The sequence below is a fragment of the Oncorhynchus kisutch genome, linkage group LG13 (genome assembly GCF_002021735.2).
Source record: "Oncorhynchus kisutch isolate 150728-3 linkage group LG13, Okis_V2, whole genome shotgun sequence".
Taxonomy (NCBI): domain Eukaryota; kingdom Metazoa; phylum Chordata; class Actinopteri; order Salmoniformes; family Salmonidae; genus Oncorhynchus; species Oncorhynchus kisutch.
Genome location: NC_034186.2, coordinates 58978491 through 58993935, shown reverse-complemented (window position 1 = coordinate 58993935; position 15445 = coordinate 58978491). Strand labels below are relative to the sequence as shown.

General features: G+C 41.0%; 1 protein-coding gene across 4 annotated transcripts; it reads right to left on the bottom strand.

Moving 5' to 3' along the window:
* Positions 1-376: 376 nt before the first annotated feature.
* Positions 377-15253, bottom strand: nek10 (NIMA-related kinase 10). Of its 4 annotated transcripts, none has more exons than XM_031786712.1 (34): positions 15136-15253; positions 14779-14883; positions 14554-14614; positions 12765-12901; positions 12583-12678; positions 12414-12498; positions 12199-12240; positions 12021-12099; positions 11867-11934; positions 11592-11671; positions 11404-11490; positions 10989-11213; positions 10508-10647; positions 10346-10407; positions 8488-8565; positions 8327-8391; positions 8135-8237; positions 7606-7734; positions 7116-7253; positions 6901-6946; positions 6333-6454; positions 5986-6166; positions 5792-5867; positions 5464-5593; positions 5299-5369; positions 4807-5111; positions 4646-4717; positions 4477-4531; positions 4291-4328; positions 4097-4197; positions 3834-3944; positions 3559-3673; positions 1391-1443; positions 377-1237 (listed from the first exon to the last, which is right to left on the bottom strand). In XM_031786712.1, exons 2-34 carry the CDS (start codon positions 14847-14849, stop codon positions 1154-1156), a joined length of 3306 nt encoding a protein of 1101 aa, XP_031642572.1. In that variant the 5' UTR covers positions 14850-14883; positions 15136-15253; the 3' UTR covers positions 377-1153. The 4 variants fall into 4 exon arrangements, with proteins under 4 accessions (XP_031642572.1, XP_020353736.1, XP_031642571.1 ...); XM_020498147.2 differs by having other exon boundaries at positions 6064-6166; XM_031786711.1 differs by having other exon boundaries at positions 14779-15148.
* Positions 15254-15445: the final 192 nt, after the last annotated feature.

Genomic DNA, 15445 nt, shown 5'->3' with positions numbered 1-15445 from the left:
TGAACATTTGAACATCTTGGCCATGTTCTATTATAATCTCCACCCGGCACAGCCAGAAGAGGAATGGCCACCCCTCATAGCCTGATTCCTCTCTAGGTTTCTTCCTTGGTTCGGACCTTTCTTGGGAGTTTTTCCTAGCCACCGTGCTTCTACACCTGCATTGCTTGCTGTTTGGGGTTTTAGGCTGGGTTTCTGTACAGCACTTTGTGACATCAAATCAAATCAAATCAAATGTATTTATATAGCCCTTCGTACATCAGCTGATATCTCAAAGTGCTGTACAGAAACCCAGCAGAAACCCAGACATCAGCAGATGTAAGAAGGGCTTTATACATACATTTAATTGAATAATCTAAAGCCAGACATACAAACAGAATTCTCCACAGCAATATATTTATTTCCCATGTAATGGAAATACATGCAATAGTTTCTATTAACACACAGACCTGAGGACACGGATACCTGTCTGAAGAAAGTTAAACATAGGTAGAAAGTGCATCTCGCTTCACCTGAGATTTCCTCAAAGCATAGCTGTTTAGAAAGAAATGAAAATGTACAATTAATAACATTTAACATAGAATATCATCTGGAAGTAGACTATTTAACTGTGCAAAAGTCCTCAACAACAACAACAACAACAAACACGTCATTGTATAGCGACATTAGGAACATGCCGTCTGATGCAGGTCAGACAATACCAGAGATAAAGCGGTAATATCCCTATCCTGAGTCTACTTAGAGTTAAAGAAAGTGTAACCTGAGAGAGAGAGATCACAAAATAACCACACAAACATCACACAACACTGAGAAAGACCCTAGAATCTGTATAGATTTGTACATATGATCAATGCATGAGTACATTAGCTCAGTGCAAACTCCAAGTGACCATACAGCTTCAATTTCATAGGCCATAAATAGTCTAATATGCATATGTGTTGAAGACGTATGACTGCTTTCTTTGACCCGAAATCAGTACTATTTGTCTGTTTGAGCCTGTCGTGAAACACTTCCCCTTTATGCAGACTGTGTATCATTGATCTACTTCCTTCTCAAGGTTATCAGCCTCTCAAAGAAATGTAGTGCTAGCCCATTTCGACAGTGTGACTGGAAAACACTAGCATGCCAATGAAGATATGACTTATAAGGATGAAGGTCACTGGTTTCTCCCTGTTGCACCCTGGTCAATCCTCATTGCGTTGTAGTATCCATTCTCCTCCAGAACCTCCTCTATAATGGCCTGAAATGAAAGATCACTTATAGCATTCATATTTCCTAAACAGATTCACAGTTTCAGCCAGACATAGACATCCACATGTCCAGAAATATGTCAACTACAACAGGCTATCCTATTGTATTTATTTCTATACAATAAAAAAAAACTGATATTAACCTGCATCTGCTCATAGCTGATTCCCTCCTTGAGATCACCATTTTCCATATCACCTGTAGCACAAAGTTACATTTTAGGCTTCTAAACACCTAGACAAGGGTTATAGCAACCCCCATGGGAGACAACATGAGAACACAACACTCATCACGTAGCTTTGGTTCTTGGCTCAGTATTCTGTTAGGTTGCTACGTGTCACACCCTGACCATAGAGAGCTTTTTATTCTCTATGTTGGTTAGGTCAGGGTGTGACTAGGGTGGGTCATCTAGGTGATTATATTTCTATGTTGGCCTGGTCTGGTTCCCAATCAGAGGCAGCTGTTTATTGTTGTCTCTGATTGGGGATCATATTTAGGCAGCCATTTCCCCTTTGTGCTTTGTGGGATCTTGACTATGTATAGTTGCCTGTGAGCACAATTGTAGCTTCACGTTTCGTGATTTATTGTTTTCTTTGAGTTTCTCTTCAAAATAAAGAGGATTGAACCATACCACGCTGCATCTTGGTCCACTCATTATAATGATCGTGACACTACGTTAACCACCAGTATGCACTAGCACTGAGGTTAGGGTAGTAATGAGGTTAGGGAGTAATGGATTACATGTTTACATAAAATAAAGTAACTAATCCGTTACCAGCAAAAATATTGTAATCAGATTACAGATACTTTGGAAAAACTAGATAATTACTTCAAGGATTACTTTTAAATTCAGAAAGGATGTTTGTGAGAAAAAAAATCTTTGACACTTCTCTGTTTTCTCAATGACGTTCAAATCAGCATTGAAAAAAGGTCCAAGTTTAAGTTTGTTCCATCTGAGCGAATCTGACCACAAGTCTGAGACCACTATGATGACACACCAAATGTGTTTGATGGATCGCGGGAAAAGAGCAGGAATAGGCTTTTGTAGGCTACAGTCCAAGCTATGTCTTCCAATGGTGCGACTGCTGTCGGCATCCAAAGATTATCCCACTTGAAGGAAAGGATGACAGTAGTTGTGTCGTCTACGTGGATACGGATATCACTTATTATTGTTATCTATATAGCGCATTGATGTGAATCACACTGCTCCTCTCTCATTTAGCTATTTGCGCCGTACGGATTGTGGTTGTTGTGGATGGCTGTTCACAAACCTAAATGTGTATTTGAACCCAATAATGTTTGAATTTAGGAAGATGCCTATCATTCGTTATTTTTGAAACCAGTGGACAGCCAGTGAAAAAACGTATAAATACCTCATGAGCTTAGTTCAACTGTCACACTCCATGAGAACCCAAAATATAAGCTTGTTTTACTCCAATTTATAAACAAACACTGTATAGCCTCATAACATGGTTAAAACAATAATGTTGATATCATGGATGGTCAGTCCCAGCTTCCATAGCTCTGTCTATTCATCTGAGAGTGGTTACATTTCTCCAGGCCCATCCCTCAGCTTTTTTTACCAAAAGAGGTGGGGCGTCCATTTTGTTATTGTTTCATCTGTGGATTTAAGCAGCTACATATTATCAAGATATCAAAGTGTCACCAACAAAAAGGTAAACAATAGGCCTGTAGCAAATACAGCATATGGCATTCCTTTTTCACATGTAAATAGCACCTTTCAGTAGTGCTCAAAGCATGCCATTCCATGAGAGCAGAATTTACTTTTCAACTCGAATCAATGATCCCAATCAGTCCTCCATGATAACCATCATAAATCATAAGACAACAGAGTAGGGCTGGCTAATAAGTCGTTCGTTTTGGGGTCATGCTCAGGTAAAACAATTTGGCTAATCTATACTTCCACATTTCCATGTCCTATTTTTGAAGATCCAGGGTGTAAAACATTTATTGGAATGACTGGAATTCTGATAGACTTTGGTTTTTAATGTAAAGATATAATTTAATGGTATTATTATATGTAGTAGAAAGCGATGGGTTAGAAGAAGTCTACATAACCAACCCATAAAGTCAAATGTAACATCCATATATGGCCAGCTATGTAAACTTTAACTATGATTTATCCTGCAATAGACGTTGTTCAATTGGTAACATACATTTTTGCCTTCTTCTAATGCCTCTTATGGGGAAAGTAATCTAAAAGTAACCGAATGTAATCAGATTACGTTACCGATTACAATTTGGGACAGGTAACTAGTAACTGTAACGGATTACATTTAGAAAGTAACCTACCCAACCCTGCTTGCTTGGCAGCACCTAGATGGTCTCCTCCAAAAGACTGGACCAGAGACCACCAGTCTGAGCTGGCAGAGCCTGACTCCATTAGCTCTGGAGACCCCTGAAGCAGCTGGAAACAAAATGGAGATCAACACATACAGGGTTTGACCTGTTAGATGAACTAGACTGGTATATAGGCTTACAATGCCACGCTGACTACCGCAGCGCAAATCCATAGTTGAGGCAGACCGCTCTAACGTTGGTGTAAGTTCCTGGTGTCTTGTACTTACCTTGTTAAGCTCCACCTTGAGATTGTAGGGACTGCTTTCGTAGTGGAACAGGGACTTTTTGAATCTCTCAATCGCCCGCCGTTTGACACTGTGCTGAAGAGCTGGGGGAAGCTGAACATAAAATGGTTAGAAACAGTACGATTTAAAATATAATGGCTCAAATGTCTAGACATACTGTATACACCAACCAACTGGTACATAGCTCTCATTATTATTACCGGAACTCTAAATCAAATAAAAATCTAAAGTACATTTAGACTTACCTGAGTGATGTAAATGATCTTATGCAGTTGTACCAGGAGTCTTTGGACGGGATCATCGATCTGCCGAACCTTTCTCTGAGACACACAGATTCCTGCTGACACTATGAAACCCACATGTTTATTAGTTGAGTTGAACCCACTTAACCAAAGTTGAAGGAGGAAAGAAGAACATCCTTCAAAATGACCCAATTTACCTGGTCGAGGTTTTGGCTTCGGAACAGCAAACTCACCACTGAGGAAAACAGGATGGTTATTTTATCACTTGACTGACAAACTGTTGTCATGACACAAACAGTATAGGCACTCTTCAGATGAAATGATGATATGGGTAACATTCAACAACATATAATATATCAGAGTATGATCGTATATAGACTCACCCAGCTAAGTTTGGTTCATCTACCACAGAAGCACTGACACTACTCTTTATCGGCCCTTTAACAATAAAAAAAAACATAAATTGATTCCAATCCAAACATTACACTTGGAAATACTCCTAGTAATTGAATGATCTAAATTCAAGTGAGCATATTGAATTAAAGTGCTCACCAGCGTCTTTATACCCCGAGACAGTGGAGATGTTAGTGTGAAAGGGATCTAGATCTTTATCTGAGCCATTATCTATATAAACACATAGATCATAATCAAGATGGTAGCAAATGTTTTATGAGAAACATTAATTATGGCCATATAATCCAAGAAAGATTTACCTTGGCTGGGTATTTTTTTGCTTTGATTTGAGCTGTGGCCTAAAGAGAAATATGGTACCATGGACTCATCAGAGTCAGTCCTAGTACTGGTTTTCTCCTGGTCTTTAGAGGAGTGGCAGCAGCTGACCCTGCCCCGATGGCTCTCCAGGAAGTACTTCTGTGCTCGCTTCCTGTCTCGCTCTGCCCTCCTCTCCAAAGCATTCTGGGAAGTATACAAACTGTCCATGAACCTCATCATGATGTCAGAGATCTTGGAGCTGACTTCCACAATGTCTGGACGCAAGTCTGCGTCGGTTGTCAGGCAGCTGAGGGGTATTATGGGAGTTATTTAGGTAGGAATCAGATAATGTAGCATCTTATCAAGCATTGTCCATCATTGATTTGTGTGATACAATGGGAGCTCTTTGCTATCCACATCAAAGATCTTTAAGTGAAACATAAATGAATTAACTTCATCATATTTGAATACTTTTATACTATATTTATACTTACCATTTAATCATGTCTGTGACTCTCTCTGAGAAAATGCCTTCCTCCACTGGTTCATAGACTGCCTCCACAATCTACTAACACAAACCACAGTTTAGCAACAATAGCCCTAGATACATAGAGAACCTATGTGAGTTGTGTGTGTGTATATGTGCGTTTGCATGTTACCTTGGTGGCGAGGGAGAGCATGTTGCTGCTGTAGAATGGAGGCCTCAGTGTGGCCATCTGGTAGAGGATACATCCGCTAGCCCAGACATCAGCCTTCTCCCCATATGGCTCACTCTTCACTATCTCTGGACTATATACACACACACACACACATATACACACACACACGCAAAATGGCAGTTGTAGAGATCATTCAAATGATATTGGAGTGTCAGTAATGAAGCTTGATAAAGGCAGTCATACCTTAAGAGACGACCTACTTCATCATCAGGACAGATCTCCCTGAAATCTCTCCTGAGTATGAGTAACAACTATACACATAACTCACCAGGAGTACAGTATGGTCCCAACCACTGATGTTAGCTTGCTGTTCTCCTGTTTCTGTTTAGCCAGCCCAAAGTCAGCTGAAATGGATTCAGGTCAAATGTTTTACCGACACATATACCCTCAGGCATAAGGACATGATGTATGTAAAACGAATGGTAAGTGGTGTGCGGAAGGATTGGACTCATTCATATTTACGTGTGCCTCTGGTTTTAGTAGAAGATGCCATGAGGAGAGAGAAATAGAGCATGAAAAGGACAACTGTGATTGACTGACTGATAGTGACTTTGTCCCTCTCTCCCAGCATGACGTTATTAGGAGTGAGGTCTCGGTGGACGATCCTCTTCTCCTTGTGCAGGTACCTTAAAGCCAGACACATCTGAGGAATTTCATCGGGAGAAAAAAAAACAGGGATATGCATTCTTTAGTAAACAACATCATAGCATTGAACGATTCATTCATTCATTCATAGCAATTATCCAAGAGAGAATTCACGGTTACAGTAGCTTTGTTGTCAGTGCAAAGCAATGGAGGCCGATACTTACCTGGATGAATATGTTCCAAAGTCTCTCCTCTGTGAATTGCTGCTCCTTCTCTTTCAGAGAGTTGAAATGGTCCCAGAGGGGAACACCTTCTATCAACTCCATGACAATGTATAGCCTGTCACCTGAAACAGTGTTCATAGCCATTTAAAAATCTGATATCTTAATAATGTTAACTCGATGCTTTGTGTGATGTATTGTTGTCTCTACCTTCTTGCCCTTTGGGCTGTTGTCCGAGCCCAATAATGTTTGTACCATGTTTTGTTCTGCTACCATGTTGTGTTGCTACCATGCTGTGTTGTCATGTGTTGCTGCCTTGCTATGTTGTCGTCTTAGGTCTCTCTTTATGTAGTGTTGTCTCTCTTGTTGTGACGTGTGTTTTGTCCTATATTTATATTGTATTTATTTTAATTTTTAATCCCAGGCCACAGTCCCCGCAGGAGGCCTTTTGCCTTTTGTTAGGCCGTCATTGTAAATAAGAATTTGTTCTTAACTGAGTTGCCTAGTCAAATAAATGTTAAATAACAAATACAGACATTTTAAAAAATTGTGGTGTGTGTCTGATACTTACCTTTCAAGAATGTCTTGTAATATTTCACAACATTTGGATGGGTCATCTTCAGGGAACAGAGAAAAAAAAGCATGAGTGCTCATCATTCAAAAAGAGGTACTGACTGGTGTGTTGTGGGTAATATGGTATATAACCACATGGTAGAATATCAACAAACAAAAGCAACGTGTGAGACATGAACTACTGTATCTGGCCGATAGTAAACCAATGCTAACCTGTTCCTTAATGATGGTGAGCTCAGACACTATCTTCTCCACGTTGCTGTCTCTGGACTTCTTATCTTTACCGAAGGCAGGGTTGTGGAGATTCACTTCCTTCAGAGCCAGAAGGTTCTGACCACTCTGTTTCCTCACCTCTCAGCACAACCGCACACAACAATCAAAACCAAACAGGTAGAAAATATACCAGAAAGAATGTTAGACATGTGTGGAGTAATATTAGTGCCAAAATACACTTCGGATTCAATTTCTTTTGGCACTAAAACCACTCCATAGTCATGCCAAATGGTACAAATTCAAACTCAAGCATGTAGAGGTAGCAAAATTCTAGTGATCATGAGTCCTTGAAATCAAAGCACAATCAGACATGCCACATCAATCACAACCACATTGTAACCACATTGCAACCACATTGTAATTGTCATGTGTCCACTCATACAGGCACATTAAGGTTGGCACTGATGAATGGCTCAGTGGGAGGCTCTACCTTGAACACACTGCCGAATGCCCCAGTGCCTAGATGGTCCAGTATGGAGTAGCCATTGATCACTCTCAGAGGAGGGCGGTTCTGGTCGACAGTCTCAATATTCTCCCTCAGGCTGTCCAATTCCTCCTGCTAAATGTAAGCCAACACGCCAGTAAACAATCCTCACAGAGTGGAGTAGAGTAGTAATGACGGCAGAGAATAGTTCATGAAAATAGTAAATTAATCATTATTCTGATTATACAGGGCTTTACATTACAAAAGGAGACAGGACAGGGCCCTTGAACGTACAGGTAACTGCCAAAATAATGGAAACACTTGAGTAAATGAGGGATAAAAAGTATATTGAAAGCTGGTGCTTCCACAATAGAGTTCCAGACACTTGTAGAATCTATGCCAAGATGCATTGAAGCTGTTTTGGCTCCTGGTGGCCCAACACCCTTTTAAGACACTATATGTTGGTGTTTCCTTTATTTTGGCAGTTACCTATATGTTACGTATAGTCGTTTTTACAGTATAGCAGTTTTCTCACAGTGTAGAGAGAAACTTTTGCTTGAAGTGCTTCATAGACAGTGATGTCTCTCACATAATGCCCAACATCAATGAACAGCTCAAATAAATCTGTAGGAAAGAGCCTGAAACATATATTTAAAAAAATATATACATTTTCTGAAATAAAAAAATATGTACACTGACTTTAAGAAACAATGTCTTATGTCATCACCTTTTAAATAGATGTCGGTTACATTCCATGCTGAAGAGGAAACGTAGGGTCCGAAATGCATAGCACTGTCAACATCAACAATAACATAATGACTGTCATTGTAGTATAAGGACAAACATGACATGATAATTGTAATTACACCATTATGTAATGTGTAATACCTGTAGGGATATTGCTTTTGGTCCATTGCGAAAGCTTTGTGGCAGAATCAATTTCGCAATTACATAGACCCCATTCTCCTGACGAAGCAAAGAGAATGCATTTCAAAAATGCTCTTTCCACTAACACAATTCTGAATCAATATCATAGTCCTATATACAGTGCCGTGCGAAAGTATTCAGGCCCCCTTGAACTTTGCGACCTTTTGCCACATTTCAGGCTTCAAACATAAAGATATAAAACTGCATTTTTTTGTGAAGAATCAACAACAAGTGGGACACAATCATGAAGTGGAACGATATTTATTGGATATTTCAAACTTTTTTAACAAATCAAAAACTGAAAAATTGGGCGTGCAAAATTATTCAGCCCCTTTACTTTCAGTGCAGCAAACTCTCTCCAGAAGTTCAGTGAGGATCTCTGAATGATCCAATGTTGACCTAAATGACTAATGATGATAAATACAATCCACCTGTGTGTAATCAAGTCTCCGTATAAATGCACCTGCACTGTGATAGTCTCAGAGGTCCGTTAAAAGCGCAGAGAGCATCATGAAGAACAAGGAACACACCAGGCAGGTCCGAGATACTGTTGTGAAGAAGTTTAAAGCCGGATTTGGATACAAAAAGATTTCCCAAGCTTTAAACATCCCAAGGAGCACTGTGCAAGCGATAATATTGAAATGGAAGGAGTATCAGACCACTGCAAATCTACCAAGACCTGGCCGTCCCTCTAAACTTTCAGCCATTAAAGGAGAAGACTGATCAGAGATGCAGCCAAGAGGCCCATGATCACTCTGGATGAACTGCAGAGATCTACAGCTGAGGTGGGAGACTCTGTCCATAGGACAACAATCAGTCGTATATTGCACAAATCTGGCCTTTATGGAAGAGTGGCAAGAAGAAAGCCATTTCTTAAAGATATCCATAAAAAGTGTTGTTTAAAGTTTGCCACAAGCCACCTGGGAGACACACCAAACATGTGGAAGAAGGTGCTCTGGTCAGATGAAACCAAAATTGAACTTTTTGGCAACAATGCAAAACGTTATGTTTGGCGTAAAAGCAACACAGCTCATCACCCTGAACATACCATCCCCACTGTCAAACATGGTGGTGGCAGCATCATGGTTTGGGCCTGCTTTTCTTCAGCAGGGACGGGGAAGATGGTTAAAATTGATGGGAAGATGGATGGAGCCAAATACAGGACCATTCTGGAAGAAAACCTGATGGAGTCTGCAAAAGACCTGAGACTGGGACGGAGATTTATCTTCCAACAAGACAATGATCCAAAACAGAAAGCAAAATCTACAATGGAATGGTTCAAAAATAAACATATCCAGGTGTTAGAATGGCCAAGTCAAAGTCCAGACCTGAATCCAATCGAGAATCTGTGGAAAGAACTGAAAACTGCTGTTCACAAATGCTCTCCATCCAACCTCACTGAGCTCGAGCTGTTTTGCAAGGAGGAATGGGAAAAAAATTCAGTCTCTCGATGTGCAAAACTGATAGAGACATACCCCAAGCGACTTACAGCTGTAATCGCAGCAAAAGGTGGCGCTACAAAGTATTAACTTAAGGGGGCTGAATAATTTTGCACGCCCAATTTTTCTGTTTTTGATTTGTTAAAAAAGTTTGAAATATCCAATAAATGTCGTTCCACTTCATGATTGTGTCCCACTTGTTGTTGATTCTTCACAAAAAAATACAGTTTTATATCTTTATGTTTGAAGCCTGAAATGTGGCAAAAGGTCGCAAAGTTCAAGGGGGCCGAATACTTTCGCAAGGCACTGTATTGTCCAGTTCATTGATCGTTCTAATGTAAGCCAACACTCTGTTTCTGTTTGTGGCTAGGTGCCCTTACCTGAACCACCTGATGTGCAGTGGTGTCATCCAAAACGAGTTCAGTCAGAGCCGCACAGCATGCTTCAATAAAGACAGACATTTACACAAGATCATGTTGAACGTAGATCAATCTATATGATCTATAGTCTAAATATCTAACATGTCCAGTGTATGTTCCTACCTGACTGTAGAGACATGGTGTCGTCCACATCCTCCTGTGGACTGAGCTCCTCACTGACGTGCTGTCTCTGGATGCGTCCCGCTGCATTGGCGCTGCAGAGGGCCTCGATAGAGGAGCGGTCCGAAACGTACGCCCGCTCACTGGAACAGACAGCATACAGTACATTACGGAACCTTACGGGTCTGGGTTGCATCCCACTTTCTCATCATCTGAATTTCCTCATGGTCATAATAATCACTAACCAATGTTTCAACCACTGTCTTTGACCCACTAAACTCTCAAGTAACTCTTGACAATACTATATTAGCTTAACCAGAGGTTGCATACCATTTTCCCATAATCACAATTTTCTCAAGGTCATAATATGCACTAACCTAGGTCTCACCCAATATACTGCATTTGACCCAGTGAACTCCTGAGTAATCTATGCTCTCCATGAACTTGTATGATACTTCTTTAGTCTATCCAGGTAGCCTCTCACCTGTCAAGGATGTGAAGTAGCTGTTGCACCCCTCCCCAGGTGCGTATTTCGGCGCTGGTGTCTGGCTCCTCACACAGCTGGACCAGGACCCACACTACGCTCCATAGCAGCTTCAGGTGCTCCCCGTGCAGCAGGCTGAGCAGCACCGGCAGGCCTTCACACTCCCTCACCTGCTCCCGCACCTGCCGCACCGGGGAAAGCAGCCGCAGCAACTCTGCACTCATCCTGAAAGGGACACAAAGAAAAATGTATACGCAAAACACATATCAAAGCAAGACATTGGAAGATGCATGTTATTGCTAGTGATATAGTCATGCTGTTGATGGGGGTGTAAGGCAAACTGTTATTTGAGGCAACTTTGTTGTGCAAAGATGAACGCATAGAGTGGGACTGACAAGGGAGGTAGGTACTGTACCTTTTGGACAGTAAGTCATAATCTTGTAGTATAACAAGAAGATTCTCCACGATTGACAACTCTCCTATCGTCTTCTTGCATTCTGAACTAGGGGATAGATCAAGTGATGTATTTAAGTGTTAGCTACAGTGTATACTTTTACTAAAGGTATGCATGATGTCCCAAGGTCCCTTTATAAGAGCAGTTACCTCTCAGCCAATGAGGTGAGTGCTAGGAGGGCACCTAGTAATACACTGCTGTCACGTGTTGATAGGAGCTTTACCAGGGTCTGAGCATGAGCATGAAATCTTACATCATTATATGCTCATTAGTTACTACTTTCCAAGTCAGAAAAAAACAAAAACCTATCCACAAGTAATGGGGAACAGACATTGGACTAACAGTCAGTTAGGAGTACAGTTCTTCATTTAACACAATCCTACAGTACATTGTATGAGGCAGTGACATTTGTACAATTGTTTACCTTATGAGCGCCACTCTCAATAACCCACTGCCTTTGGTCCTCCACTGCAGACAGTTTCTGAAGCATATCTATTCGGGAATGAAGAGACAAGGGACAATAAGGAAGGACATTGAGGGAAATACAGGCTACTTTTTGGGGGGATTTGATAACTCACACGTCATGGTGACCAACTTCTCCATGGCAAATGTCTGCTCTCCACACCCCAGATAACTGCTGCACACCAACTCCATGTACTAAAGAGGGAGGGAAAGGGATAGAAAGTGACAGCTATAAAAAGCAACACAGGACTGTCAGACTAGAAGGTTTTTTAAATAGATTTAAAGTACATTTACCCTTGCGAGAAGATCAACACCTTGGAGTTGATGAAAAACTCTCTGAAAAGACAGGGTATGACGAGAATTAAAAAGATACCTGAAATCAGAGTGTTGAATTGTCCTGCTTGCTTGTCAGGTTTTTGTCAACAAGTCAAAAGAGAAAGGCAGCACGAGTCATTTCTATTTTACATCATACGAAGTTGAAGGAAGAAAAGGCACATCATTCGTTTTACCTGATAAAGTGGTTCTCTTACGAGCAATCGTAGACAGATGAGTACTCTAAGGACAGACTCAGGTGGTGCATGGTCGACCCAGTCACTACAAAGGAAGTACACACACAACTGAGCAACTTTCAAGACCTTCATCAGCTGCACAAAAATTGTTGATACCACATGAGACTACCTGCACAGTCTGTTCTTGACCAAAGAGGTAAGGATCTCCAAAAAAAGCTTATGTTGAGGATGACTGTTGAAACAATGTTGATTTCTGTATGTTGCACTGTTAGACGGAAAGATGTGAAAGAAAAGTTAATTATGTGATCAATCATATTCAAGGGATCCTAAATGAATTATTTAGGGATATACCTGAATTTCTCCAGCTCATGATCTTCAGAGGTTATGTGAATCTGACTCCTATTGTTGCTGGCAATATTTAGCTGGAGAATGGTCTGGGATCTTCCTCCACTGTTGCGGACCTTACATGACTGACTCAATACTGCAACCTGGAATGTCAGGCAGACAAACCTGATCACATCATACTGTACAGTCACGGCCAAAAGTTTTGAGAATGGCACAAATATGAATTTTCACAAGGTCTGCTGCCTCAGTTTGTATGATGGCAATTTGCATATACTCCAGAATGTTATGAAGAGTGATCAGATGAATTGCAAAGTCTCTCTTTGCCATGCAAATTAACTGAATCCCCCCAAAATGATATATACACTATATTTCAGCCCTGCCACAAAAGGACCAGCTGACATCACGTCTGTGATTCTCTCGTTAACACAGGTGTGAGTGTTGACAAGTACAAGGCTGGAGATCACTCTGTCATGCTGATTGAGTTCGAATAACATACTGGAAGCTTCAAAAGGCGGGTGGTGCTTGGAATCATTGTTCTTCCTCTGTCAAATATGGTTACCTGCAAGGAAACACGTGCCGTCATCATTGCTTTGCACAAAAAGGGCTTCACAGGCAAGAATATTTCTGCCAGTAAGATTGCACCTAAATCAACCATTTATCGGCTCATTAATAAGAAGTTCAAGGAGAGAGGTTCAATTGTTGTGAAGAAGGCTTCAGGGCACCCAAAAGAGTCCAGCAAGCGCCAGGACCGTCTCCTAAAGTTGATTCAGCTGTGGGATCGGGGCACCATCAGTACAGCTTGCTCAGGAATGGCAGCAGGCAGGTGTGAGTGCATCTGCACCCACAGTGAGGCGAAAACTTTTGGAGGATGGCCTGGTGTCAAGAAGGGCAGCAAAGAAGCCACTTCTCTCCAGGAAAAACATCAGGGACAGACTGATATTCTGCAAAAGGTACAGGGATTGGACTGCTGAGGACTGGGGTAAAGTCATTTTCACTGATGAATCCCCTTTCCGATTGTTTGTGGCATCCGGAAAAAAGCTTGTCCGGAGAAGACAAGGTGAGCACTACCATCAGTCCTGTGTCATGCCAACAGTAAAGCATCCTGAGACCATTCATGTGTGGGGTTGCTTCTCAGCCAAGGGAGTGGGCTCGCTCACAATTTTTCCTAAGAACACCACCACGAATAAAGAATGGTACCAACACATCCTCCGAGAGCAACTTCTCCCAACCATCCAGGAACAGTTTGTGACGAACAATGCCTTTTCCAGCATGATGGAGCACCTTGCCATAAGGCAAAAGTGATAACTAAGTGTCTCGGGGAACAAAACATCGATATTTTGGGTCCATGGCCAGGAAACTCCGCAGACCTTAATCCCATTGAGAACTTGTGGTCAATCCTCAAGAGGCGGGTGGACAAACAAAAACCCACAAATTCTGACAAACTCCAAGCATTGATTATGCAAGAATGGGCTGCCATCAGTCAGGATGTGGCCTAGAAGTTCATTGACAGCATGCCAGGGTGGATTGCAGAGGTCTTGAAAAAGAAGGGTCAACACTGCAAATATTGACTCTTTGCATCAACTTCATGTGATTGTCAATAAAAGCCTTTGACACTTATGAAATGCTTGTAATTATACTTCAATATTCCATATTAACATCTGACAAAAATATCTAAAGACACTGAGGCAGCAGACTTTGTGAAAATTAATATTTGTGTCATTCTCAAAACTTTTGGCCACGACTGTACAACACAAAATAGAGGGTTCGACATTCAGCTGAATTGACATGTCCTTACCTGGTGTCTGTGAGCATTAGTTTCAAGCAGGGACAGTAGTTTCCTGAGATCATGTGATTCTCTAAAAATGTTACATTTTTGGTCAATCCTTTTATTCCAGTCAAAACAGGACATCAGTTATGTGTGAATATTTTAGTTGAAAATGTCCCAAAAAATACTAGGCCTATTTTGACATTATGTATGTGCAGCATCTGAATTGACTGAAACTACTTCTATACAACTTACTTGTTGTCTGGTCCCTTTAACTTCTGGAGTAGTTTGTCTGCTCTTCTCACCTTTTTAACTGGGTTGGGCATTATATAAATTCCCTTCTGCTTCCATGGGTCATACCTGAGGTACAACTTCCGATAATTGACACAATATAACAATGCATTCAATATCATGGCATTTGGTACATTGTAACGGCTCTCAATATACAAATAAACATAGTCTGTTTTAGAAACATTAGCCTAGCGGTAGCTGGTAACGCTGAACAACAACAGGTGCGACATAATCGTTCAGGAATAATGCACCCATCCACTACAAGGGAACACAAAACAAAGGACAAACATGTTTCCTTTGAGCCACTGAGCAGTCCCTTACCCTCCTTCACCATGGCAAATATGTAGGATACACCTGTTATTTTATTATTATTTTTCAAGCTTGTTTTCTCCTTCAAGGTTGCAGTTTATTAATGGACATATTATTGGAAAGTTTGTGCCCGAATTGGAAAAGGACATACTGAAATTGATGATAGTTTTAACCAATAGGTGGAAGCAACATTATTATGTGGTAGTTTCTATGGATACAACTGACGCCTTTTCGCATTCCGTCACCAGATAATTTTGTCTTTGGAATGTAGTTGTTTGTTGTTCCCCTGTTATTATAGCTCAGTGGTTGTTGCAGTTTCACC